Source organism: Odocoileus virginianus, chromosome 27 (genome assembly GCF_023699985.2).
Source record: "Odocoileus virginianus isolate 20LAN1187 ecotype Illinois chromosome 27, Ovbor_1.2, whole genome shotgun sequence".
NCBI classification, from domain to species: Eukaryota; Metazoa; Chordata; class Mammalia; order Artiodactyla; family Cervidae; genus Odocoileus; species Odocoileus virginianus.
This window is the reverse complement of record NC_069700.1, coordinates 12,741,259-12,768,111: the sequence shown is the minus strand read 5'-3', so window position 1 is coordinate 12,768,111 and position 26,853 is coordinate 12,741,259. Positions and strand designations below refer to the sequence as shown.

Here is a 26,853-nt window from a genome sequence, read left to right as displayed (position 1 = left end):
CCACTTAAAAATGGGCAAAAGATCTGAACAGACACTTCTCCAAGAAGATATACACATGGCCAATAAACACATGAAAAGACGTTCAACATCATTAGCCAACCAAAGAATGCAAATCAAAACCACAATGGAGAAAGTGGAAAGTTATTGTTTAATGTGCATGGATTTTCAGTTTGGAAAGATGAAAACGTTCTGGAGATGGATAGTGGTGATGGTTACACAGCAGAGTGAATGCACTTAACACCACTGAACTACACACTTAAAATTGGTTAAAGACAGTAAATTTTATGTTATGCATATTTTATCATAATGAAATACTACTTCATACTCATTAGGATGGCTATTATAAAAAAGACAGACAGTAACAAGTGTGGGCAAGGATATGGAGAAATTGGAACCCTCATCACATGCTTCTAGTAGGAATGTAATAAAATCATGCTGCTGCTTTGGAAACCAGTCTAGCAGATCGTCAAACCACTAAACAATATGATCCAGCAATTCCAACCCTAGGTGGATATCCAAGAGAAATGAAAACATATGTCCACACAAAAAACTTGTACACAGTCACAGCATTATTCATAATATGCAAAAGGTAGAAACAACCCAACTCCCAGTTTCTGATGAACAGATAAACAAAATCTGGTATTATGCATACAACAAAGTATCATTAAACCATAAAAGGGAATGAAGTATTAATAATGTTAAAAACATTATGCTAAAGGAAAGAGGCCAGAGGAAGAAAAAATATTGTCTGATTCCATGCAAAAGATATAACCATAACAGGGAAACCTTGAGAGTCAAAGTACATGAGTGATTGCCTATGGATGGCTGGGGGAAAAACAGAGAGGCACTGCTAAGGAGTATTGTCTTTCTTTTTGAAGCGAAAATATTTTAAAAGCTGATTGTGGTGATGGGCACATAACTCTGTGAACATACTAAAATCCATGGAATTACACACTTTAAATGGAAGGTAGTATGATGTTCCAATTGTATCTTTAAAAAGCTGTTTTGTGTATCTTTAAGGAAAAGGGGGGAGGAAGCATTTGGTTACAAAAGGCAGGGGAGAAGTTCATGAAATGCTTTAAAGAGAATATTGTGTCATTTCCATCTCTAGTAAGGAGGTTCCTGGAGGAAGCAGTGGGAGAGAAAAAGAAAGAGGAGGGGCCAGCGAAGAAAGAGAAGGCAGGGGAGGGGGAGTCAAATGGAAGAAGGAAAGGCCAAGAGGCAAAAAGCACAGGGTGGGCAGCAGGGAGAGAAGAAAAAACAGTCATGAATGAAAACAAACTCAAGATTCACATATAATAATGAAGAATATATTGAATTCATTCCAGGGAGAAAAAGAAAGCTGTTCTTAATTAATACTATAAATTGTAGCCCCGAATACACAAGAGCTTAGTCTCAGGCATATAATTCAAATAAAATAAATAAAACAGTATCTTGTGTCCTTCAGGCACTTCGTTATAAATATACAAGGGGAAAAAAAAGACATGCAGTATGTTCTATTACTGACTCCATATGTTCTTGACAATGAAGAAAAGAGTTGGTGAATAAACAATTCATAAATAACATTAATGAGTCATTCTGCTCCAGAACTTTTAAAAGAAGCCCATAAAAATATTTTTTCAGCTATTATGAACTACTCCAAATTTATAATGCAACATATATTCAAGAAATAAAACTATACAAAGTTACCCAAAGCAAATAAAAGAGCTAGTCTGTTTCCTAATTCTTTTGAGCAGTGTTAATAGACCTTTCTACAAAGAGGGAAATGTTTACATGTGGGGCTGCCCAACATGGCAGCCACTAGTCACATGTAGTTACTGCCTGCTTGAAACCTGGCTAACTGTGACTGAGGAACTGAATTCTAATTTTAATTCATTCAAATATACACCTGTGGTTATTGGCAACTGCAGTATGGCTAAGACAGCCACCCGGTTTGCCCTGATAAAGGCGGCCCCAGGAAACTAACACACACCTCAAACACAATTTTGCCAACCAGGCTAAAATAAAAGCACAGACCAGGAAGAGGTTGAAACTGCCCTGCAGTCAGAGATACAGCTTTAGTATGTGCATGAAGCATCCTTTGTTCTCAACAACCAGCAACTAGATAAATTAATGACTAGTAATAATGAACAATTACCTTGCCCCAGGCTCTGTACTAACATGCCACATGCACCATCACTTTTAACCCTCACAACATCCCTCGGCAGTAGATACTTACTGCTATTTCCTAGGCTGAGGGAACTAAGGCATGAAGGTATCCTGCTAAATTCTTACCAAGTAGTCTTGAAAAGACCCTGATGCTGGGAAAGATTGAAGGCAGGAGAAGGGGATGACAGAGGATGAGATGGTTGGATGGCATCACCGACTCGATGGACATGAGTTTGAGCAAGCTCTGGGAGTGGGTGATGGGCAGGGAAGCCTGGCGTGCTACAGTCCACAGGGTCAGACACGACTGAGCGACTGAACTGAACTGAGTCTTAGTAAATCTTATCTAGAAACAGCACCAAGGGGGCAGGTTTCTCGAATTTCCCTTTTCCTTTTTATCCAGAAGTCATTACTAAATAATCACAAAATGCTATCCAACTGAACTTGGACTTTCAAGTGAACCCAGGCAACAACTATCCCCCCAAATGCTCATCCACAAATCACCTCTGCTGTGCATGCATTCATTCGACACGTATCTATTAAGCACCAACCAAGCACGATGACTGTTCTAGGAACCCAGGAACTAATGGCGAAAAACACCAAGTCCTTGCTTCTGGCTGGGGGAGATAAACAGCTAAACAACACAACGCATTCATTTCCTATCATGACAGACCCTATGAAGAAAGCAAAATGTGGCAGTGACTGGAGGAGGAGACGGCAGTTTTTTTACAGCAGTCCAGGCCAACTTCTGGACAGGCAGTATTAATGCTGGGACCTGAGCTATACACCAGAAACACCAGCCTGAACCTCCAGGGGGAAGGTCACACGCAGACACAGAGGAAGAGACACAGAAGCCATGGCGAAGGAGGGGCGCCGTGGTAGGTAATGAAGTGAGATAATCACAGGAGGGAGCCTATGGAAGTCCTTGCAACTCATGATGTGCCAATCAGATTTTATTCTACCCGCTGAAGGAAGTCACTGAAGGGTTAACAGAACAATCTCAACAGCATCGCTCATGTTAATACTATCGAAAATATGCAAAGACTACTCTTAATCCATATTTCTCTATTACTTGGTGTGGGTCTTTTTATACCTGCATGAATCTGGCTGGGGTTTCACTATCTCTTGATTTTATCCCAAGACACTTCAGATCCTTTCAGGAGTAACAAAGGTTATACACTATAGATACACATCAACATAGAGACTCTCTCTCATTAGCACTCCTAACCCTGCCTGCACATAAATAAACTAGGACAATCTGCCATTTCATTCTAATTAAGCAATATCAGACCAAAACTTTAAAACCACCTAAAAATTCTATCAACCTTTGAAAGGAAAAAAAAAAACCTTTTCTTTTTCTGTGAGTAACTATACTATAAAAAGCCTTTTCCATTAAGTGTATATTCAGATTTTTCACTCTTACCATAATGGGAGTTTGATCCAATAATCAGCATTTGACAGGTTAAAATTCAATACTGACTTCACGGTTAAAAATAAAAATTTTTCTCTTTAAAAAAATTTTTCTTTAAGCTATTAAGGAAAGTCCCTATCTCTATAAATGCTACTGGAAGAGAACTCAATTTCCAAATCTCTTAAATTTGGGGAAGTCCAGAGTAGTCACTAGTTAACTCTACTGGAGTAAAATTTTTTTAATTCACAAGTCCCTGAACAAGTTTACTCATGAATTACACAAAAGAGCATTTGATGCTACATGTGGTTTAACTTTAAAAAAAAAAAAAAAACAAAAACTCTCTCATCTGCCAGTACATGATCTCCTTTCATCTCTTCATTGAGAAAAATTCTTCCCCAGTGGTAGAAATAGCCCTTTCATCAAAAGTTATGTGACAACACATTCCACACACCACTGAAAGCATACTTTCTACCTGAATGGTACCAGTGAGTGACGAACACTAAGAGATAAAAATTACTAAGTGAAAGATGAAGCCAGCCTAGATGGATGCCAGCAAAGTGGCGATTGGTACCAGGAATTTTTCCCTCTTAAATCCAATTAAAATACCTATAAAACATTCTGGGGGCAACAGGGAGAAACCTTAAGCAGCTAATCAACACACTAAACTCAATTATACAAAGAAACATTCCCTGGAACATTAGAATATTATGGCCATGTTAAATAATAGGACATGTTATAAAGTAAAAAATTATTTTTAAAGTAATACTAAAGTTGAAAAAACAGTACTATTAGAATTAAAACAGACATATACATTAGGGATGTAAATCATCAATAAATAATTTGCAATGCAATAGGCAGAATAATGGTCTCTCAAACATGTTCCAATCATGATCCATAGCTGGGAGAGTAAGTTACCTTTCAAGGCAAAAGGACTTTGCAGGTATGATTAAAGACCTTGAGATGATGAGATTAACCTGGATTAGGCAAAGGGACCCAATCTAGTCCCTAAAAAGGGAAGTCCTTAAAAGCAAAGAATCTTTCCCATCTCAGGAGATGAGAGGCGATGCTAGAGGGAGGTGCAGAGAGAAAGACAGCATTGCTGGCTGTAAAGATGGAAGAAGGGGCCACAAGTCAAGGAATGTGGTGCCGCTAAAAGTTGGAGAGACCAAGGAAGAAGACCCCCAGCTAGAGACTCCAGGAAAGAATGCAAGCCTATCAACACCTTGAGTTTAGCCCAGCAAAACCCAAGTCCAACTCATCTCCAGAAGCATAAGATAATAAAAGAGTTATTTTAAGCAACCATGTTTATAGTAATTTGTTAAGTGACATACAAAACTCATACACTAATTAAGAAACAAACATGATAAGAGTTAGCATCAAAGGAGGAAAAGAAATTTTAAAAATAAATGCTGCTGATAAAACTGAGAACAATATGGAAAAACATAAACGCATACTTGATATTTAACAAATATCCACTCAACAAATATTTACTGAGCCAGGCACTAAGTACAGAAAATAATGTAAAATATGTAAAGCTGTAAAATAACAGCAAAAAAATCCTTGGCTTTCTGGACCTTGTAAGTGTTCACCATGGTAAACTGCAAACAGATTGAAGAGTTGAACAAATCCCTTCCATTCTTTAAAAAAAAAAAAAAGGGTGGGGGAAGGTTAAAAGAGAAAAATATACATATTTTATCAGACCTGTTCCTAGATCCTGGAAACATAAATTCTAAATTTTGAAACCACAGGAGATATTATCCACTCATTCCCTTCTCCCTCAAATTCCAAGCTCCCACGATATCAATATTTTAAAAGGCAATAAAAAATAATGATTAAAAGAAACACACACACATTTTCCCCCATGTTAAAATAGGTTGATTCCCTGCTGTTGAGTTGTAGGAGCCCTTCATATATTCTGGATATAAACCCTTTAGGAGATATGTGTTTTGGAAATATTTTCTCCAGTTTGTGGCTTATCTTTTCATCTTAATAGTATCTTTGAAAAGTCCGATTTATTCATTTCTTTTCCTTCCTGTCCTAAAAAACAGTGCTGTGTGTGTGTGTGTGTGTGTGTGTGTCTGTGTGTCTGTGTCCTATCTAAGAAACACTTCCCTAACTCAAGGTCACCAAAAGAGAGGGTGACTAAAAAAAAAAAAAAAAAAATTCAAATGTTCTATTAAAGATATATGGATAGCAAATAATCACAAAAAATACAGTCAGCATCACTAGCCAACAGAGAAAAGCAAATTAAAACCACAATGAGACACTATTAATACCAATCTCCTACTACAACTGCTAAAATTAAACTGGCAGTACCAAGCTCTGGTCAAGAGGTGAAGCAACTGAACTGCTGGTAGAAATGCAAAACAGTACAGCTGTTTTGGAAAACACTTTGGCGATTTTTAAAAGGCTGAGCAAATGCTAACTACATGACCAGCCAGTATCATTCCAAGGTATTCACCCAAGAGAATGCAAACACACAAAGACTGTGCACAAATGTTTACAGGAGCTTTATTCTTCAGAGCCCCAAACTGCAAACAACACAACTTTTCCATCAACTAGCTGAATGGATAGACAAACTGTGGTCCATCCATATAGTGAAGTAACTCCATACAATAAAAAGTAAAAGAACTATTGACCACAACATGTATGAACACTGAATGAATTATGCTAAGTGAAAAAACAAAGTAACATACACAAAGGCACAGCGTCTACCATCGCACTTTCCAAATACTGAGGCTTTTAAATTGAAAGTTTATGGAAACTCTGTATTGAAAACGTCTTTTGGCACTATTTTCCCTCCAGCATTTGCTCACTTCCTATCTCTGTGTCACATTTTGGTAATCCTCACCATATTTTCAACTTTTTCACTATTATATTTGTTATGGTGATCTGAGATAAGTGACCTTTAATGTCACTCCTGTAATTATTTTTGGGCACCATGAACTGTGCCCACATAAGACAGCAAACTTAATTGACTACTGAAATGACAAAAAAGGCTTTAGAATACTACATAAACTTAGCTGATAAAGAAGCAGCAGGATCTGACAGAACTGACTAATTTTGAGAGTTCTTCTTGTAGGCAAAATGCTATCAAATAGCATTGCAGGCTACAGAGAAATCATTCATGGAAAGGAGAAATCAATCAATGAGGCAAACTTCATTGCTGCCTTATTTTAAGAAATTGCCACAGCCACCCCAACCTTCAGCCACCACCACCCTGATTAGTCAGCAGCCATCAACACCAAGGTTAAGACCCTCCACTCTCAAAAAGATTATGACTCACTGAAGACTCAGACCACAGCATTTTTAGCAATAAAGCATTTAAAATTAAGGTATGAATATATTTCTTAGATACAGATACACTTAAAAGACTATGGTGGTGGTGGTTTAGTCACTAAGTCATGTCCCACTCTTGCGACCCCATGGACTGCAGCCTGCCAGGTTCCTCTGTCCATGGGATTCTCCAGGCAAGAATACCAGAGCCAGTTGCCATTTCCTTCTCCAGGGCATCTTCCCAACCCAGGGATTGAACCCAGGTCTCCTGCATTGCAGGCAGATTCGTTACCAACTGAGCTACAAGGGACTATAATATGGTATAAACATAACATTTATATGCATTTGAAAAGAAAAAAAAAATCATGTAACTTGCTTTACTGTGATGTTTGCCTTATTGGAGTGGTCTAGAATCAAACCCACTGTATCTCTGAGGTATGCTTATGATTTTATTTATGTGACATTCTGAAAAAGGCGAAACTGTAGGGACAGAAATCTGAAATGTGATTTCCAGGGACCCTCTTTACATCTGTTGAGGGTAGGGGGTGGAGGATGTAAGAGAACTTTCCAGGGCAATGGAAATGTTCCACATAAAATTCAATGGTGATTTCATTACATGTTAATTATATCTCAATAAATCTTACTTAAAAGAGAAGTTAGTACCAATAACATAGAAGAAGAGTTTAAAATAATGAACAAAGGGTATATAGAAATAGCCACCAGATTATACTGCTTGTAACACCTTTTCATACTATCTTACTCCTACCCTCATCTTTCACCCAGTCATGCTGATTCTGACTTAAGCACTGCATTGAACTGCTTCTTTCCACTCTATTTATCACTAGTCTGCAGTACTTCAAACCACACCTCTTAAAGCTAGTGGCTCCAAGTCATACTCAAATCAGGATACACTTCGTGATATTCCTTCTACCTCCACGGTACTCTTAAGCACACATGCCTTTCCTTAGATATGAGCCTTCTGCTCAAAAGCCCTCACTCCTTCCTCCATTCATCAAACCACTACTCAACCTTTGCAACTCAAATCAAGAATGACTTTAACCTCTGTGTGCCCACCAGACTGTATCCTTATGTGTATTTATCATGATTACTTGTGGCTTTCTTCAGATTTCACTGTCTTTAGGGAACAAATTTTATTCAGCTCTGTATCTCTAGCAAATAGCTTCATTCCAGGCACATAGCTGTACTCAGTGTTAATCCTCCTAGTAAGAGAATTAAATAATTTTAAAAAGCTAATACAGAACACTAATGATGTGCCAGGGACCATGCTAAGCACATTACATTTATTAAATACTTTAACCCTTACAAAATTCAGAGTTAGGTTCTATTATTATTCTCCATGCTACAGATGAAGAAATTGAGGCACAGAGAGGTTGAGTAACTTGAACAAGGTCACACAGCTAACAAGCTGTGGGCCAGGGACATGAACCTGAATCGTAATATGCTAGACCTCCTTTTATATAATTCAGTAGGTGAAAAATATGTACACATATACATAGAAGCCCCAAAAAGTAAAGATAATAGATTTAGGAAGGCACAAAAATGAACGGGCTTTTAATCTACATGTCATTCTGTTCCAATGCTGTCATTTTGATAATTAAAGATTAAAAAAAAAAAGGAATATGACAAGAAGAAATATTAAATGACATGAAGTAGAAAAAAAAACAGAAGAATAGTTTATCAAGTTTTGCCCTCAGTATCGATGCCACTGTTACTGGGACATTGTTTCATTTTATGAATTCACCTGTTGGAACACAGTGTATCATAGAAATATTCTAAAACGTATCCTCTTTCAAATGCTCTTTTATTTACACACATAATTTTCAAAATTAGCATTCATATATGAAACAATCATCATGCTGTCTGACTCTTCAGGATTAGAGCAGCCTGCCTGAAAAAATGTTTAAACCACTGCAAATCAACCTGGTAATAGTCCCTGAGATAAGTGGACACCTGTGTTAAAGCACATTTTTGTTCATTTCTCCAAAGAAAATATGCACCTGCCTGCAGGGCTCACAGCTGGCACATCAGGAAGTTCTATCACAAATTTTCAACATCCAACTGTATATTCCATTTTGAACTGCATGTTTTAAAATGTTACAACCTGTTTATTAATTGAGTTATTTAGTATTTCTAGAGATGTTATACAAAGACAAGACTAATGAGCCAACACCTAGCCAAGTTCAGATGCAAGTCTTTGTCTACGAGCACAAAAAACTACACAAAATGTATAGTTCTGTAAGCCCACTTTCTCGTAACAGAATAAAAACCAACCTTCTTAATAAACATCATGCCTATCAATAATGACTACTCTAAGAACTGAGGAATAACACCACCTCAGGGAGAGCTCAAGTAAATAAATACTATTTCATCTGTCTATTCTAACAGAACTCCCAGCTGATGGACACAATGTGTATTTGCATCTGACCCTTACAAAGAAATTCCCACCTCATCAATCTCCCTGTTGCCTAGGCATCCATCCCACCAAATCCTCCAGGAGGCTGAAGATGTTCTGGGCTCAAACCAGATTTCTCTCCCCAAGAAGTGGAATGTAAGCTCTGTGGGGACAAGGATCTCTGCTGATTTTATAAACCACTGCATTCCTTGCACCTGGAACAGTAGCTAGCACTCAGTAGGTACTTGGTAAGTATTAGCTGAATAGAAGAAAGAATGATGTGGCAACCCTGGGATTTAAAGTCTGGCTTTCAGAGCTCTGATGTCTGCTATTCTTTCCTGCTACCAAACTTCAAAAGAGAACATCCTTTCTGGCTAACTAATTTAAAAGCAACTTTCATGCCAAAAAATGAACAAAGAGAAGAAAAATAGCATTCAATACAGCAGTCACACAGTCTTGGAACTACCTACAGCTAGGCAGAGTAACCAATGTAAACAATTAAGAGCAGGGATTAAAAAAAAAAAAAGGTGGCATTGCATGAAAACTAATTGCAAGGTGAATAGTTAACTATAAGTATTTGTCAAAAGAGGAGTAACAGTTTTCATGGTAAGGTAAAACGTTTCAAGATCCCTTAAAAATGGAAAAGATCTTGATTCTTCACTGATTACCTATAAATTTATTATAAATTTATATTCTACATATAAACTCCATTTAATCACATTAGGAAAAGAGTTTTGGTTAAAAAAGATCTTTTTATCCAACACATATATGTTTTCAAATCTGTCCTTTCTCTTCTCCTACTGTAAGGAAAAAACCAGAATGGGAGAAGTCTAAAGATTACTGCCACCGAAGCCAGTACTTCTAGACCCAGAGGTTGATAGGTATTACCTCTGGTTTTGATATTCTGTCCTCTTTCTCTATCCCACACAGATAATATTAATCACAACTGGATTCAGAGGGCATTAAGACATGACATTATGAAAGCGCAGGCGTCAAATCACCAATTACTATGTGCCCCCACCACACTGCCATCTCTGATTATGGAAACAAATTAAATGTCCCATTTTTTTTTTGCAATTAAAAATAAATGTTTTATTTATTTATTTTTTTTATTGTAATGGTTTTTGCCATACATTGACATGAATCAGCCATGGATTTACATGTGTTCCCCATCCCGATCCCTCCTCCTGCCTCCCTCTCCATCCCATTCCTCTGGGTCTTCCCAGTGCACCAGCCCTGAGCACTTGTCTCATGCATCCAACCTGGGCTGGTGATCTGTTTCACCCTTGATAGTATACTTGTTTCAATGCTATTCTCTCTGAACATCCCACCCTCGTCCTCTCCCACAGAGTCCAAACGTCTGTTCTCTACATCTGTGTCTCTTTTTCTATTTTGCATATAGGGTTATCATTACCATCTTTTAAAATTCCATATATATGCGTTAGTATACTGTATTGGTCCTTATCTTTCTGGCTTACTTCACTCTGTATAATGGGCTCCAGTTTCATCTATCTCATTAGAACTAATTCAAATGAATTCTTTTTAATGGTTGAGTAATATTCCATTGTGTACATGTACCATAGCTTCCTTATCCATTCATCTGCTGATGTCAATGCCCCATTTCTAAAGGCTGATATGGATGGAAATTAGCATGTCCCAACGGTAACAAACATCATTCTTCCTTAGTAAACATCCTCTTAAATGCTTATTCCAGGAGCACTTGCAAACATGGGACAGAATGTCTTTTTAACCCCAGGGTTGTCATAAGTACCTTGCTCACGATCTAAAGCTTTTTTATTTCAATCACTTGGTCAACAGTGCAGACCACCCTTCCTGGATTGTGGAGCAAAAAGACAAATCTTAGCAGGAGGTGGAAGCACAGGACATAGTTACAGCTGGTCTTCCTTCCATCTCTATTAATGCCTCCATCATAGAAACACTGGGAGGGAAATACTGAGAAGGAGTAACAGTTTTCACACAGTCTGTAAATCAACTGTTTAATACAATTCTAAATATCCTCCTAAAAATAGTTTCCCAAATCACTGAATTTAAACATCTTCATATTGTTTTACACTTCAGAATTGGTAAACCAATATAATTTGTTTCTTTAGTTGACTATAACTCACTATATTTCAGAGGGTTTTTTATTTTGTAGCAGTTCAACAATTCAATTCAGAAACTACTGTTTCTGTTTTATTCAACAACTACTGTTGTTGGTTTTTAGTCGCTAAGTTGCATCAGACTCTTTGCAACCCCATGGACTGTAGCCTGCCAGGCTCCTCTGTCCATGGGATTTTCCAGGCAAGAATATGGAGTAGGTTGCTATCTCCTTCTCCAGGAATCTTCCTCACCCAGGGATCAAACCAGTATCTCCTGCTTGGTAGGTGGATTTTTTACCACTGAGCCATCACGGAAGCCCTATTCAGAAACGGATTTCTCCAAATGCCAATTATAAATGATACTGGTTTCCTTCTCCAGTTTTTTTTTTTTTTTAAGATTTCCATTCTCCTGGACACGGTTTTTATACATAGTCAGTTATGACAGATGTCATATAGCTGCCACATATACAAATGCTGTGTAAAAGGATGTTGACAGAGAACAATCTTATACTTTAGTAGTTATTACTGAAGATATAATTATATTACAACTCTGAAATGTTGTTATTGATAGAGCAATTCTACTTTTGGGAACTTTTCACAATATGCTGATCTTAAGATAGAAAGCCCTTGATGAGCACTATTGTATTATGTATATTTCCTAAAAATTAGAGAACTACTTATATCCAACAATTAAGAACAGTTAAGTAACTTGTGGTATATCCTTCAGTAGAATACGAACACAGGACTTAAAATGGTTAGAGTTCACGGGATAAAATCTCATAGAAAAACAGGAACACAAAATAGTTCTGACACTGCAATTAAGTAAACTACGCAGAGGTTAAAAAAAAGTCTGAAGAGGATGAAAGTAAAAGTGTTAGTCGCTCAGTCATGTCTGATTCTATGCAACCCCATGTACTGTAACCCACCAGGTTCCTCTATCCATGGAATTCTCCAGGCAAGAATACTAGAGTGAGTAGTCATCCCTTCTCCAGGGGATCTTCCCGACCCAGAGACTGAACCCAGGTCTCCCGCACTGCAGGCAGGTTCTTTACCGTCTGAGCCTCCAGGGAAGCCCCTGAAGAGAATAAGCAAAGTTATACGTATTGTGTTAGGGTGAGAGGATCATGAGTTTTCCTTCTACTCACTTTTTTCAAACGTATTATTTCTCTAATTATGAAGAAACTAAGTAAATCTAAAGAATTTTAAAGGTAATAAAATGAGACAAGGAGACAGAACACAAAGCATGCTAGGTTAAATGGGGAAAAATTTTTACTGCCACATCCGTGAGTCACATCATCTCTGAAAATTGTCTCCCGTATCCCCAGCACTGGCATCCTCTCTTACAACATCTCGAGAATCTCTCCAAGATCCTCACATACACTGAACGCTTCACAGCACATAGCAGAGTTCCGGGGAGTGTTCCTATAATGCAAACAGGGAGGAGGCTTCTGCCATACTGCAGAAATTCTACTATTCTGGGAAGTTAATTCCCTGAGACAAACTCAAAAATGAATTCCCAGCTTTTGCCACACTTTGTCTCTAAAACAGCATTCTGACTAGTTTTCTATTTCCCTAACACAGCAGGATCATGTTTATGGAGAAAGCTAGTTTGACATGAAAAGATAACTCAGGAGTCCATATTCAGTTCATTCCTTAAACCAAGAGAAATCAAAATGTAAACAGACAAGTGGTAAAAACAAACTAGAGTTCCCAAACATTCAGGTTCTGTTTGTTTAACAGGAGAATGTTTGTTCAAAGATTATTAAATTTGCCAGTGGGGCAAGAACTTCACAGTAGAAAACAAGTTCATTACACTGAGAATACAGTATAAGAACCTATCAACAGTACATCAAAGAAATAAAAAATCCAATGAGTCTCAATCCAGAGGGCGATTTTATACATAGTCTTTTCTATCAGCATGTAATATTTTTATATATTTTTTAAACTATGAAACCTCTTTAAAAGAAGATCATCACTGAGCACAGTGAGTACAGCTGAAGTAGAATGGTGGAAAGGATGAAGCACCAACATTTGGTCACAAATACCATCCGAATGCTAACTACCTCTAGGCATGTGTGAATAGTGATGGCCACAAAGATAGTAGGTCGTTGTCTCCCGACTTCAGAGAGCTTACTGCCCAACAGGGAAAGGAGCGCACCAACCATCAAAGTACAACGGGAAAACTTCTTTCACTCAGGCACCAAATACTGACTGAGAGACTGTCTACTGTATCTCTGGCACCATGGGAAAGGCTGGAGAAACACGGTCAGAGTTTTTAAAAAAAAGATAGAAAAGCTTCTGGCATGGAGCTAATAATTCAAAGAGAGGTGGGCTGTATTCAAAACATCATACAAGTTAACTCCAAACTTACGACTCTGTGAAATGCTGAGAGAGTAAATGAAAGATAACTGCATAATAAGTAAGGGAAACCAAGAGACAGGATTGTCAAGGCTGGTACAGAGCGCTCAGCACAGACTGAGACAGCGTAATGGTGAAGCCAAGATTCAGGGCACAACTATGACACAAGTGGGACATTCCAAATGAAACAGCAAGAGATAGTGCAAGACAGGCAGACATAGACCAGGTTATAATTAACAAATTTAAATTCCATACCATGGCTTTTTATTGTGTTGGGTGTTTTTTTTTTTTTCAAATGAGAAAACCTAGAACCTGTTTCCATGTTAGGTTCAAATGTTACAAAGACATAACAAAATTTTCACAACAATAGGGAAAGTGTGTGAAGGACAGCCAGGAGTGTAACCAAACTTGTAAATAACCTGGAAACAGAAAATAAGGGGCCATGACAAGTTTTAACAGTGTGGGACTATATTCCCCTCAGGCGCGAGCTTACCCCAATGATGCTCAGCCCTTTGAGGTAATCCTGACGAGGCTGAGCTTGAGGAACACAACCAGCAAGCACTATTTTCTTGTTCTCCTCTTGAGCTTTTCTGAAAGATAGAAGAGAAAACGGTGTTAATTCTTTTCCTCACAAGTGTACCCTGGGACACCGATGTTAGCGCACACACGTTCCCTAGAACTCAACAAGCCCATCTAGCACAAAACAGGGTTTTCTTACAGCTGCTTCAAGAAAGTACAGTTTACAATATGACTTCGGAACTAGGCGCCTATTTATCACACCGTAAAGGACACCATGGCAGTTCAATCTGGTAAGGTCATTCATTACCGCCTCATTCAAAAACAAAAAAATTTTACTTATGTGGAATTCTCAAGGATATAAATCATTCTTGAAAGCCACATTTTCCAGACAGACATTAGCCATTCAAATAAGTTATATTTATTTTAAATATTAATGAAAATGTTCCTAAAACATACTATATGATTTCCTAGTCTTTTTGTCTAGTATAAAAGTAAAATATACATTTAAAAAGTTGAACAGAAAAGAAACAAAAGGTATAATATCCCCCTCTCTTTGGAGAATTCACACAGCTTCTCACTTCTGTTCCTCAGAGATGTCTACAAGTTACAGATTATTTATGCTTATGTCTAGACAATCCCTCTCAATGCAGGTATGTTGTGTAAATACACCTGTGTTCACTATAAATACACAAAGATGAAACAATATTTCAATACTTTATTTTACAACTTCCATTCAATACACCTTGTTTATCATTTGAGTCTTTACCTAAAGATTAGCCTCATCCCTTTTTTTGTATTCTACTTTTTTTAACAGAAGTACATTCGATAATACAGTTAATAGTACAGTACAATATTATATGTTACAGGTGCACAACATAGTGATTCAGTTTTTAAAGGTTATACTCAACTTACAGTTATTATAACATATTGGCTATATTCCCCATGTTGTATAATATGTCTTCATAACTCACTTTATACCTAAGTTTGTATCTCTTGATCCCTTACCCTGACCTTCCTTCTTCCCACTGGTAACCACTAATTTGTTTTCACTGTGAGTCTATTATTTTTTGTTAAATTCACTAGCTGTTTTATATTTTAGATTCCCCATACAAGTTGGTATCATAAAGTACTTGCCTTCCTCTGTCTTACTTCATCAAGCACAACGCCCTCCAAATCCACTCCTGTTGTTGCAAATGGCACAATTCTGTTCTTTCTTATGGCTGAATAATATTCCATTGTGTATATAGTGAATATATACCACATCTCCTCTATCCATTTATCTGTTGATGGACACTTAGGCTGCTTCCTAATCTTCACAATTGTAAATAATGCTGCTAAGAACATTGGGGATGCATGTATTTTTTTTTAATTAGTATTTACATATCCTGGATATACACCCAGGAGTGGAATCGCATCCTTTTTAAACATAACAATGTAGGTATACTATAGCTTAACTAACCTTGTTCTGATAGGCATTTAGGGCATTTCCAATTTTTCACTATTACAAATTATCTTACAATAAACATGCATATAGATATGTGCACACATATACATGCACAAACACATGTGGATGGATAGATAAGATAATCTTTGAATATTTGAGAAAGTATTCCTGGATTATAAAAACCTAGGTGCGAAAGCTATGCCAAGTTGTCTACTTCCCTAACATAAATTCTAAGTGGAAATGCTGGTTCAAAGGTATATATGTCTGGTTATTGTATTAGGCATTTCTTTACTTAGGAGGAAGCTGGTACATATTTGATGTGGGTGAGAGTTAGGGTGTCAGTCATTCGTTTAGGTACATGTGCATTCAGCAAACACTGGTGCTTTGCTAGAAGACAGTGGTAAACCAAGCAGAGCTAACAACTCTTCCTGGAAATTATCCATATTCTTTGCTTATTTTACATTAAAATTTTAAATCTTCAATTCTTTATCAAGTATGTGGGTTTTGGTCCTGTGATACTCTGTATATTTTTTTCACAGGTTGCTCGGGTACGGTGATTTAAACACCCAAATGTGCTTCTGACTGCCCGCTCCAGGCAATGCGTAGGGTTCTGAAACCAACCAAGAAAGCTAAGGGAATCAGCAGCCCCATTTCCAGAAGTGGAAACTTTAGGCTACGCACTGTGAAGTGAAAAGTCTGTATACCTGGCTCACCTTGTTTCTGTCAACTTTCTCAAGTATACAGATTCAGAACTGAAAGCCTAAAAAAGGCGGGGGGGGGGGGGGGGACAAGGAGTGGACTAACAGAGCCAGCTATGTGTGACCAACAGCCAACACCAAAACCTGCTGGGAAGTATGCAGAGAATGATAAATGAATGAACAGGCAGAGGACAAAATACTAGTTTATCAGCACCTATAAGCATTTCACTTCCATAACTTCTTAGAATATTCTGGTATAACTTATCCACTTGGAATCATGAAAAAACTTGTTAACAGAATCAGGGAAATGTGACTGTGGTAAATTGCTTAACATAACCAAGAGAATTACTGCCTGGGTCTGCCACTTAGTTTTACTTTAAAAAAAAAAAAATCAGTACCAAGCACATCATTGCACACAAATAGCTTCCTCATAGTAAATGCGAAATACCTTATCAAACAAACAAACAAAAAAATCAATCCATTGTAACAAAATTCTTTACATTAATAACACATACAATGGAATAATATCTGGTTTCTTCAAAAATTTCAGCTATGCACCTAGATTCACTGCCAAATGTGTAAGGGTCTGACTGGTCACCAAAAAGTAAACCCTCCCCCCAAAAAAGCTGGCTTCCAATAATGTGATTCAATTACTTAATTATTAAGTACATCTATGACATGATGGAGAAGAAAATGGCAACCTACTCCAGTATTCTTGCTTAAAGAATTCCATGAACAGAAGAGCCCGGCAGGCTACAGTCCATAGGGTTGCAAAAAGTCAGACACGACTGAGGAGTATCCACACAAGTCACGACAGAGAGTGTTTAAGGGGCCACAGGAAGAGGAAGACACGCACTTTGTACTTGACATGGTTCTGGTTTATAACAGATAAGAAGTAAAAGAACAACATCACAGCATTAAGCAACAGAAAGATATACAAGCAACATATGATGGAGGGAAAAAGAATATGCACACAGGAAAAGACAGTAAAAAACTTTATGAAAAAATCTGAGAGGATTTTAAAGCAAGAAAACAGTGGAGAGGGCTTGCCAGGTGGCACAGTGGTAACGAATCTGCCTGCCGATGTAAGAGATGCAAGAGAAGCGGGTTCAATCCCTGGGTCAGGAAGATCCCCTAGAGAAGGAAACGGCAACCCACTGCAGTCTTGCTGCCTGGAGAATCCCAGGGACAGAGGAGCCGGGTGGGCTACAGTCCACAGGGTCGCCAAGAGTCAGACACAACTGAGCATGCACTCACAGGAGTGGAGAGGGTGAAATGGAGGCAAAAAAAGCTTCAGGCAGTTGTTACAGCATGGACAAAGGCAAGAAGAGAGAAAGCTGGGGGAAAGCATTTCATTACAGAGAAAACTTCTGTGTAAAGGACATGAATAGGGTTTATACTGTGGAAGAAGCCTCACAAAAAAAGGCTGGGCAGGCTCCAATTTAGTGGGCAGTGGGGAAAGTTTTTAAGTTTCGGTGGCAGAGTGGACACCAAGTGGAGCCAAACTGAGTAAAGGACCCTGGTGGCGAGGTGCAAAATGAACTGCATGGGGAAAAGAAGCCAAGGGGTGGTGAAATTCATTGAGTACCCCAGGCAAAAGGACATGAGGACCTGAACACACAGGGAGGATCCAAAAAAAAAAAAAAAAAAGAAAAGAAGTTAAAAGGAGATTGCGTTCTCTTGGGAAAGCTTAACGATGAATCAAAGGTGGTGCCAAGGTTTTGAGACTAAGGCAAGGATTAACATTTTCTAAAAAACAGCCAGACAGTGATTAATTTAGGCTTTGGTGACCACAGGTTTCCGATGCAACTGCTTAGCTCTGTCACCTTAGAGTAAAAGTAGATAGACGCGGTACTTAAATGGGTGTGTTTCAATAAAACTTTATTAGCAACAAGCAGCAGGTGAGATTTAGCCCAAAGGCCAGAGACTGCAAATCCCTCCTCTAAGAAAATACAAAAGAAGGTGGTGCCACCAGCTCTCAGCGGGAGCTGAGAATAAGGATAGAAAGTGAAAGTGTTAGTCGCTCAGCCCAGTCGGACTCTCTGACTGTAGCCCGCCAGGCTCCTCTGTCGGTGGGATGTTCCTGGCAAGAATACTGCAGTAGGTTGCCATTCCCTTCTCCTGGGGATCTTCCTGATCTAGGGATCAAACCTGGGTCTCCTGCACTGCAGGCAGACTCTTTACCATCTGAGCCAACCGGGAAGCCCCAGTAAGGACAGAAGGAAATTCAAATAGGACAAATCAGATCTGAGGTGACACTAATGCCCAGCAAGTCTCTGGAAATGCAACTCGGCTGGCTGGCTGGGAATAAAGTTGGGGGTAGGTTTTAGAAATGCATTCCAAAGTGATGGTTGATGATAATGGATGCGACAGTCTCTAAAGATGTGGAGGACAAAACTGTAAGGTTCTTTAGCAATGTATAAAACTCCCATAGGCTAAAAAATATTAGTGGGAAAAACAAAAAAGATAAAATCACTACCAACAATTCTATAACAGCAGTAATAATCATGGTTAGCATTTATATGCACTTCCTCAAGGTCTTCATTATGTACTTTTGAAAACAGTACAGCCAACATACAACAGCCCAGGGAAAGTGTTCTGCTGACATTATCAACACTAGACCAGGTCAAGAAACAACAGTCCAAGGCTGATTTTAGGGCGTAAGCAGAACATCAGAAAATTAGTAGGAGAAGTTCAAAATAGAGATGCTTAAATAATTTATTTAAAATATTATTTCATGCTTTTTGTTGAATTTGGCTTTAAAATGCTAGGGCAGACCAGAACTATAAGCCAAAAATCATACCCCAGCTATGGAATATTGATGCTATACTCTGTGACCAAAAGTTTTAATACAGTTTCTCAAAGAGTGTTCTTGTTCTAAATATTCCTTTCTTACATCCTGTTCTTTTTGCTTACTGAACTTTGTTTAGGTTAATAAGCCTGAAATAAAGCCTGAAATTTCTTTTATTTAGAAATGTACCTAGCACCGGCATATTTTTTAAAGCCTTATCCTTCAAAATATGAATGCTGACAAGAATAATACTTTAAGAAATTCTAAAATACTATAAATTTTAGATAACCTTGAAATGTCAATTAAAATGAAAATTGAAAAGTTAATTCAATATAATCGTTCATATTTCTGAAGCCTATTTCTAAATTGAAATAGAGATATATCCTTGTCTAAAGCATTAATCTGAATAATACAGAAGACAAAGAAACCTTTTCTTCTTTTCTGCCAAGCATCAAAAGACATAATTCATACAGAATCTTAAAATTCATAGCATCATAGAAAATAAGGGGCTTCCCAGCAAGGTAAAGAATCCTCCTACCAATGCAGGAGACCAAAGAGATGACCCTGAAGCAAAGAGCTGACTCGTTGGAAAAGACCCTGATGCTGGAAAAGCCTGAGGGCGGGGGGAGAAGGGGGCAACAGAGGATGAGATGGTTGGATGGCATCACTGACTTAATGGACATGAGTTTGAGCAAACTCCAGGAGATAGTGAAGGACATGGAAGCCTGGTATGCTGCAGTCCATGGCAGTAGCAAAAAGTCAGACAAAACTTAGTGACCGAACAACAATAACAGAAGATAAAGATGACATGATATCACTATTTCACAACTGAGACTCAAGAAGATGCAATGGTCGAGGCCCAGAGTTCCACACTTTGTGGGGTTAGTGCTGGAGCTGGGATGAGTGCCCAGGATCTCCTGGGTCCTTGAGTATCACATTTCAGAACATAACTCAAACTTGAGTTTTGACTGTATAATAAACATTGAAGCAAAAGCTTCTTGATTAAAACACAGAATGACAAAGATTAAATTATGTTGAACATCTTCAAAGTAGAAACACTATTTAATACTTCACAGTTCTTGTTTTTCTGAGTCTTGTGAACAAAATCATAGTCTAACAGAAGAGTAATAAATTCATGGATCTATCAAGAAAAGCAAAGTTCTCTAAAATAGCAGACAAGGAGGAAATGTTGCTTCTTCTCCATGTTCATTTCTCTTATTCCTTATATCCTTTCTGCAAATTGACACTTAATCTATATAAAAATAGTCATAGAATATCTAAGCCTTCAATCAAAATTCTCTTTCATGAAAAAGTATTCTTAAATGTACATCTGATTTTTTTTATTTCTAAATGTCTACTGATAACACTTCTAAAAACTCTTATTCACAGCAGTACTGGAAAGAGGGTCAAAACCAGCTGCTTCTATGCAAAGGAAGCAGCCTAAACTACTCTGCCCGTTAGTATTGTCTCCATTCAAATACTCAAGTGAGAGGATGCTATTTTAATTATTTACATGCAGGCCTACAGCCCTCTGAAACTCATAAAAATATCTCAGCAAATAATCTAAGACAAAACAACTAAGGATCTAAGTTTGTGATCTGCGTCAATAACCACAATGTCCTTCCTAAGTTTTGGAACAACCAGTCAAAGAGGAAAGTTTACACCAACAGTGCCACTGTCTCCAGACATGACTGTTGTTGGGACTTGCAGAGTTAGGCCAGGAGCTGCCAAAGGTTGAAAATAAAGTTACTCTTAAGTCTTGATAGGATTTATCAACCTAAAAAATAATCCAGATGTATTCAAATATGTAACTGGGGCTATCTGGAGACATTCAAATCCAAAGTAACTGGAGTATAATCTCAGGATCACAAGACTGAATATGATTTTAACCAACAAAGCTAAAAACACATTCGCACACTGTACTATCCATGAGAATAAAGAATGCTTCCATAAGGCAAGTGGTCTTCACCGCACTAGAAAGGAGGAGTCTGAAGGCTCAAAGCTTCTCAACACTTCTAACAGTGGCAAACAAAGTAGGCCATCACCACAGTGGTTAATCCTTTTAGACACAGCAGGCATTTCTTCAAGGTGTATCTGGATATAACAAGCTACCATTCCCTGAGGAGCTGGCCATATAAATCCAGTCAGGCAATCTGTACTTAATTTCAGGTCCAATAGGTTTCCTTTACTGTGCTTATTGCCAATACAAGTTTCCTGGGTTCACCTCTAGGAACTATTATTTATTGAAAAGTCACTAATTCAGCATTTCATGTTTCCACTCTACCACCAGCCCGTCACCACATGCTAAACAAAGGAAAATGAAAAGAGGATAATCTCTACTCTTCAAGATGTTTACAATCTAGTGAGAGGAGGAAGAAACAGGCCTTAGAACCCAGGTTTTTGGATAAAGGGGGAGAACAGAGATGTCCAGATCGCAAGGAGAGCTGCAAACATCTCTGTGGGAGAAGCAGCACCTGAGCATGGACGGAGACCCGAGGGAATCCAGCTATGAAGAAGAGGTGGGTTCTCTGACAGCCAGAGTCTTCCTCTTCCTCCTGCAGCCTGTTAACTGTGCTTTCATCTGCTCTACATACCAAGAATCTATGAAACATTTTGTTTGACCAAAGGATTCTGTGACTTTAAGAAAGACCGTGAGAACAGGGCATGGACTTTTTTTTCTTCCCAGTGTCACTGATGTATAATTGACAAGGACATAGACCACTGTGGAGAAGTTAACAGGGTAAAGAAGGTTGGTTCATTATAGGAAAGGGAATTACAATGAGAAGTATAGAAAAGTTTTTTTAAAAAAACTACAGGGGAAAAGTGATGGGGGACGGGGAAGAGACCCAAGACAGGAAGTTCGGGAAGAAGCTACAGTCATCAAGATTGGTACTGGCACAAAAACAGAAATGCAGACCAATGGAACAAGAGAGAAAGCCCAGAAGTAAACCCATGCACCTACGGGTACCTTATTTTTGACAAAGGAGACAAGAATATACAATGGGGCAAAGACAGCCTCTTCAATAAATGGTGCTGGGAAAACTGGACAGCTACATGGACAAGGATGAAATCAGAACACTTCCTAACACCATACACAAAGATAAACTTAAAATGGACTAAAGACCTAAATGTAAGACCAGAAACTATAAAACTCTTAGAGGAAAACATAGGCAGAACACTTGATGACATAAATCAAAGCAAGATCCTCTATGACTCACCTCCTAGAGTAATGCAAATAAAAACAAAAGTAAACAAGTGGGACCTGGTTAAACTTAAAAGTTTTTGCACAGCAAAGGAAACTATAAGCAAGGTGAAAAGACAACCCTCAGAATGGAAGAAAATAATAGCAAATGAAACAACTGACAAAAGATTAATTTCCAAAAAATACAACCAGCTCATACAACTCAATACCAGAAAAACAAACAACCCAATCAAAAAGTGGGGGAAAGACCTAAACAGACATTTCTCCAAAGAAGACACATAGAGGGCTAACAAACACATGAAAAGATGCTCCACATTGCTCACTATTACAGAAAGGCAAATAAAAACTACAATGAGATATCATCTCACACCGGTCAAAATGACCATCATCAAAAAGTCTGTTGGTGGGAATGCAAATTGATACAGCCACTAAGGAAGATGGTATGGAATTCCTTAAAAAATTAGGAACAAAAGCACCATATGACCCAGAAATCCCACTCCTAGGCATACACCCTGAGGAAACCAAAACTGAACAAGACACATGTATCCCATTGTTCATTGCAGCACTATTTACAATGGCTAGAACATGGAAGCAGCCTAGATGTCCATCGACAGATGAATGGATAAAGAAGTTGTGGTATATATACACAATGTTAATACTACTCAGTCATAAAAAAGAATGTCTTTGAATCAGTTCTAATGAGGTGGATGAACCTAGAACCTGTTATACAGAGTGAAGTAAGTCAAAAAGAGAAAGATAAATATTGTATTCTAATGCATATATACAGAATATAGAAAAATGGTACTGAAGAATTTATTTACAGAGACGCAATGGAGAAATAGACATAGAGAACAGACTTATGGACATGGGGACTTATGGACATGGGGAGAGGGGAGGAGAGGGTGAGACGTGTTAAAAAAAAGAAAAAGAAAAAGAAAATAAGAAAGAAAGAAAGAAACAAGACTTCTGAAAAGAATCCAGATCAAAGTCCTTTTTGAACAGTAGGCGTAGGATGGCCTTGGCAGGGGCTTTCTCAGATGATGTCTCATTATTATCCATATACTGTCAGAGTATTAGTGGACTTAATGATAATTTTAGTATTGAACTGAAATCCTATGACAAGGCCAGGTGTTGATAGGGCTGAAGGAGCTCTTATAACGGATCAGGGACTAGGATTTCTTCTGTGACATGCAGGGGTTTGGTGAGTCATTGACTGTTGTCATCTAAGTAGAGACTTACAGAAAGTCTGCTATATATGAACCTTCAAAAATAAAAATAGAAGTTTTTTTAAAAAAAAAAGCTATAGGGTAAAAGTGATGGGGGACGGGGAAGAGACCAATGACAGGAAGCCTGGGAAGGGGGAGGAGGAAGGGCCTCCTGCACGACTCAGAGAATGGGTGAACGGTGCTTGCACGCTGGGGAGACGGTAAGAAACATGGCTACAGAGCGCCGGGTGGGCCTATGACCTCAGGCTCCAAGGGGAGTCAAGGGCAGAGAAAGGAACGATTCCTCAGGCTTATGGGAAGACGCTTCTCTCTGAATCCCACTAGGGATTCTGAAAGAAAATATCCCAAATTGTAAATAATAGTCCCCAAATTGTAAATAATAGTCACCTCTATTGGATAAAGAATTAAGAAAAATAAAGCGGACACTCATAACACTGTTTTTAGAAGCCTGACACTCACACAGGGCAAGGGAACGATTCTCCAATGCCTGCAGTAAGGCAGGCCGACCAACTTCTTGGAGACATCACCTTGGAACAAAAACCAACCTAAGAGGACAGATGTGCCATATACTTCTCTATCTACATCCCTAACTTACTTCAGTTCAGTTCAGTTCAGTCGCTCAGTCATGTCCAACTCTTTGCGACCCCATGAATTGCAGCACGCCAGGCCTCCCTCCCTGTCCATCACCAACTCCTGGAGTCCACCCAAACCCACATCCATCGAGTCGGTGATGCCATCCAGCCATCTCATCCTCTGTCGTTCCCTTCTCCTCCTGCCCCCAGTCCCTCCCAGCATCAGGGTCTTTTCCAATGAGTCAACTCTTCACATCAGGTGGCCAAAGTACTGGAGCTTCAGCTTCAGCATCAGTCCTTCCAATGAGCACCCAGGACTGATCTCCTTTAGGATGGACTGGTTGGATCTCCTTGCAGTCCAAGGGATTCTCAAGCGTCTTCTCCAACACCACAGTTCAAAAGCATCAATTCTTCATTGCTCAGCTTTCTTCACAGTCCAACTCTCACACCCATACATGACCACTGGAAAAACCATAGCCTTGACTAGACAGGCCTTTGGTGGCAAAGTAATGTCTCTGCTTTTTAATATGCTATCTAGGTTGGTCATAACTTTCCTTCCAAGGAGTAAGTGTCTTTTAATTTCATGGCTGCAGTCACCATTTGCAGTGATTTTGGAGCCCCCAAAAATAAACTCTGACACTGTTTCCACTGTTTCCCCATCTATATCCCATGAAGTGATGGGACCAGATGCCATGATCTTAGTTTTCTGAATGTTGAGCTTTAAGCCAACTTTTTCACTCTCCTCTTTCACTTTCATCAAGAGGCTTTTTAGTTCCTCTTCACTTTCTGCCATAAGGGTGGTGTCATCTGCATATCTGAGGTTATTGATTAGTTAGGTAACCTCAAAGTGGTCCCCAACATTCCCAGACCTCCTCATGGATAGGAAGGTTGCCCAGATTTTACTCAAATGGTTAATATTTTCTACAACAGCCTTGTAAGTGGACGTGTGTGTGGCTTAGGCTTTACTTCCTCAAAGGAACCAAGTTTATTACTTCAAAATTTCTTGTTTAGTCACCACATACCTGTTTTTGTCCATATGTTTGTATTATTAAACTCTAACTCTAGATAGCTTCCAGTTAGTCATTCTCATTTGCCTTCTTTCACCTCCCAAAGCTTTATCCTCTACACACTGGCCTACATCCCAGGCAAAATATATATAACCGTTTCAAGGAAATATTTCCAAAATACGTGACAGGCCTCCATTTCTTATTACATAAGGTACTGTGAACCTAATTGAACCTGTATTTGACTGCCATCTAAAACTTTCCAACTCTGTCATTTCACTTTTAAAAAAGGAAACAGAGGACCACAAAGATTAAATAGATTTCCCAAGATCAGAGTAAAGACAGTACTGGTGGTCATGCATCACTACTCTTTGCTTTGATATAATGATGTCCTAACCAGGGAGGGTAACAAGATTCATAAGGTTGGGTGGCCCCATAATAAACAATCTCAGTAAGCCATATACATTGATTCTTCTTTTTCCTGCGTGTCAGCTATTACTTCAAGATACTTCTAACTTTTCTATCCAAATCTACCACCATTTCTAACTGCCATGCAATGAATCTACAAAAATTTCTGGAGTAATTTTGAAACAATCAAAAACTTCATTTTAAATTATTTTCACAAATTCATTAATGAAATATTGTGTGTCTGTTATGTGTACAATATATGCTTAGAGGTCTGCCAGATACCAAAAGGAATTTGTGCCTCCAGGAATACACATGAAATTTAAAAGATCAAAACAAAAGTGTGAAATATGCAAACTGAACAGAAATATAAAAGCAATATATTTTAAGCACAAGGTTAGAACTTGAGTAAATACAATTAAGTTTACAGACAAATAGCAACCAGACTTTTTATCAAGGAACCCGCCAGTTAAAAACAGGGATGGCTCAGTGCTAAGAGCCCACGTGCCAATGCAGGAGATGGGAGTTTGATCCCTGGATTGCGAAGATTCCCTGGAGGAGGAAATGGCAACCTACTCCAGTATCTTTGCCTGGGAAATCCCATAGACAGAGGAGCCTGGCAGGCAAGAATCCATGGAGTCGGAAAAGAGTCAGACACAACTTAGTGACTAAACAACAACAAATAAGGCCTTATAAAATCTAGTGTAATGTTATCAGTCACCTAGGACCCTTTCTCATTGAAGGGTTAGAATATGCCAACCCCAAATATGCCATAAGAACTATTCTGGGCTGAAGGCAATTAAGAAATAGCAGACTCAGGACATAGATTTTTTTTTATCTGTAAAAAGCAGGACATAGATTTCCATTTGTAAAGGTTCTCCCTCTCTAGTCCTAGGAAGAGAACTACTCCAGAGACAGCTCTTATCACCAGACTCTTATCTGCATAATAAGTCTTACTAAAAAGCCTTTCTTATTGTATATCTTCTAATTACCTTCTCATAATTTATACCTCCCCAATAAGCCCCAAACCCCTTAATTCTTCTCAATTCTTTACCCACTTCGTTAAGAGGGTAATAATCTCCAAATTCTAATTCCTGCATACTTACATAATTACATCTGTTTTGTTTTTCTGATTAGTTTGTCTTTTATCACTTTAATTTACATGGCCCAGTTGCTAAACCTAAGAGAATACATAAAAAGAGGTTCCCCGGAATCCTATATCATGACGTTTAAGGTTCAGTGAATTTACATAACTTCAAAATTCAAGGCAAAGTAAGATGAATGAAGCTA

The 26,853-nt window shown here is 38.4% G+C and overlaps 1 protein-coding gene across 7 annotated transcripts in view; it reads right to left on the bottom strand.

Annotated features, from left to right (window-relative positions):
• CDKAL1 (CDK5 regulatory subunit associated protein 1 like 1) overlaps positions 1-26,853 on the bottom strand; it is a 603,129-nt gene that overhangs the window by 403,260 nt on the left and 173,016 nt on the right. For all 7 annotated transcript variants that reach the window (XM_070456204.1, XM_020875786.2, XM_020875789.2 and 4 more), the window contains one exon: positions 14,196-14,292. In XM_070456204.1, the coding sequence (XP_070312305.1) occupies positions 14,196-14,292 (97 nt within the window). The remainder of the gene's footprint in view (positions 1-14,195; positions 14,293-26,853) is intronic.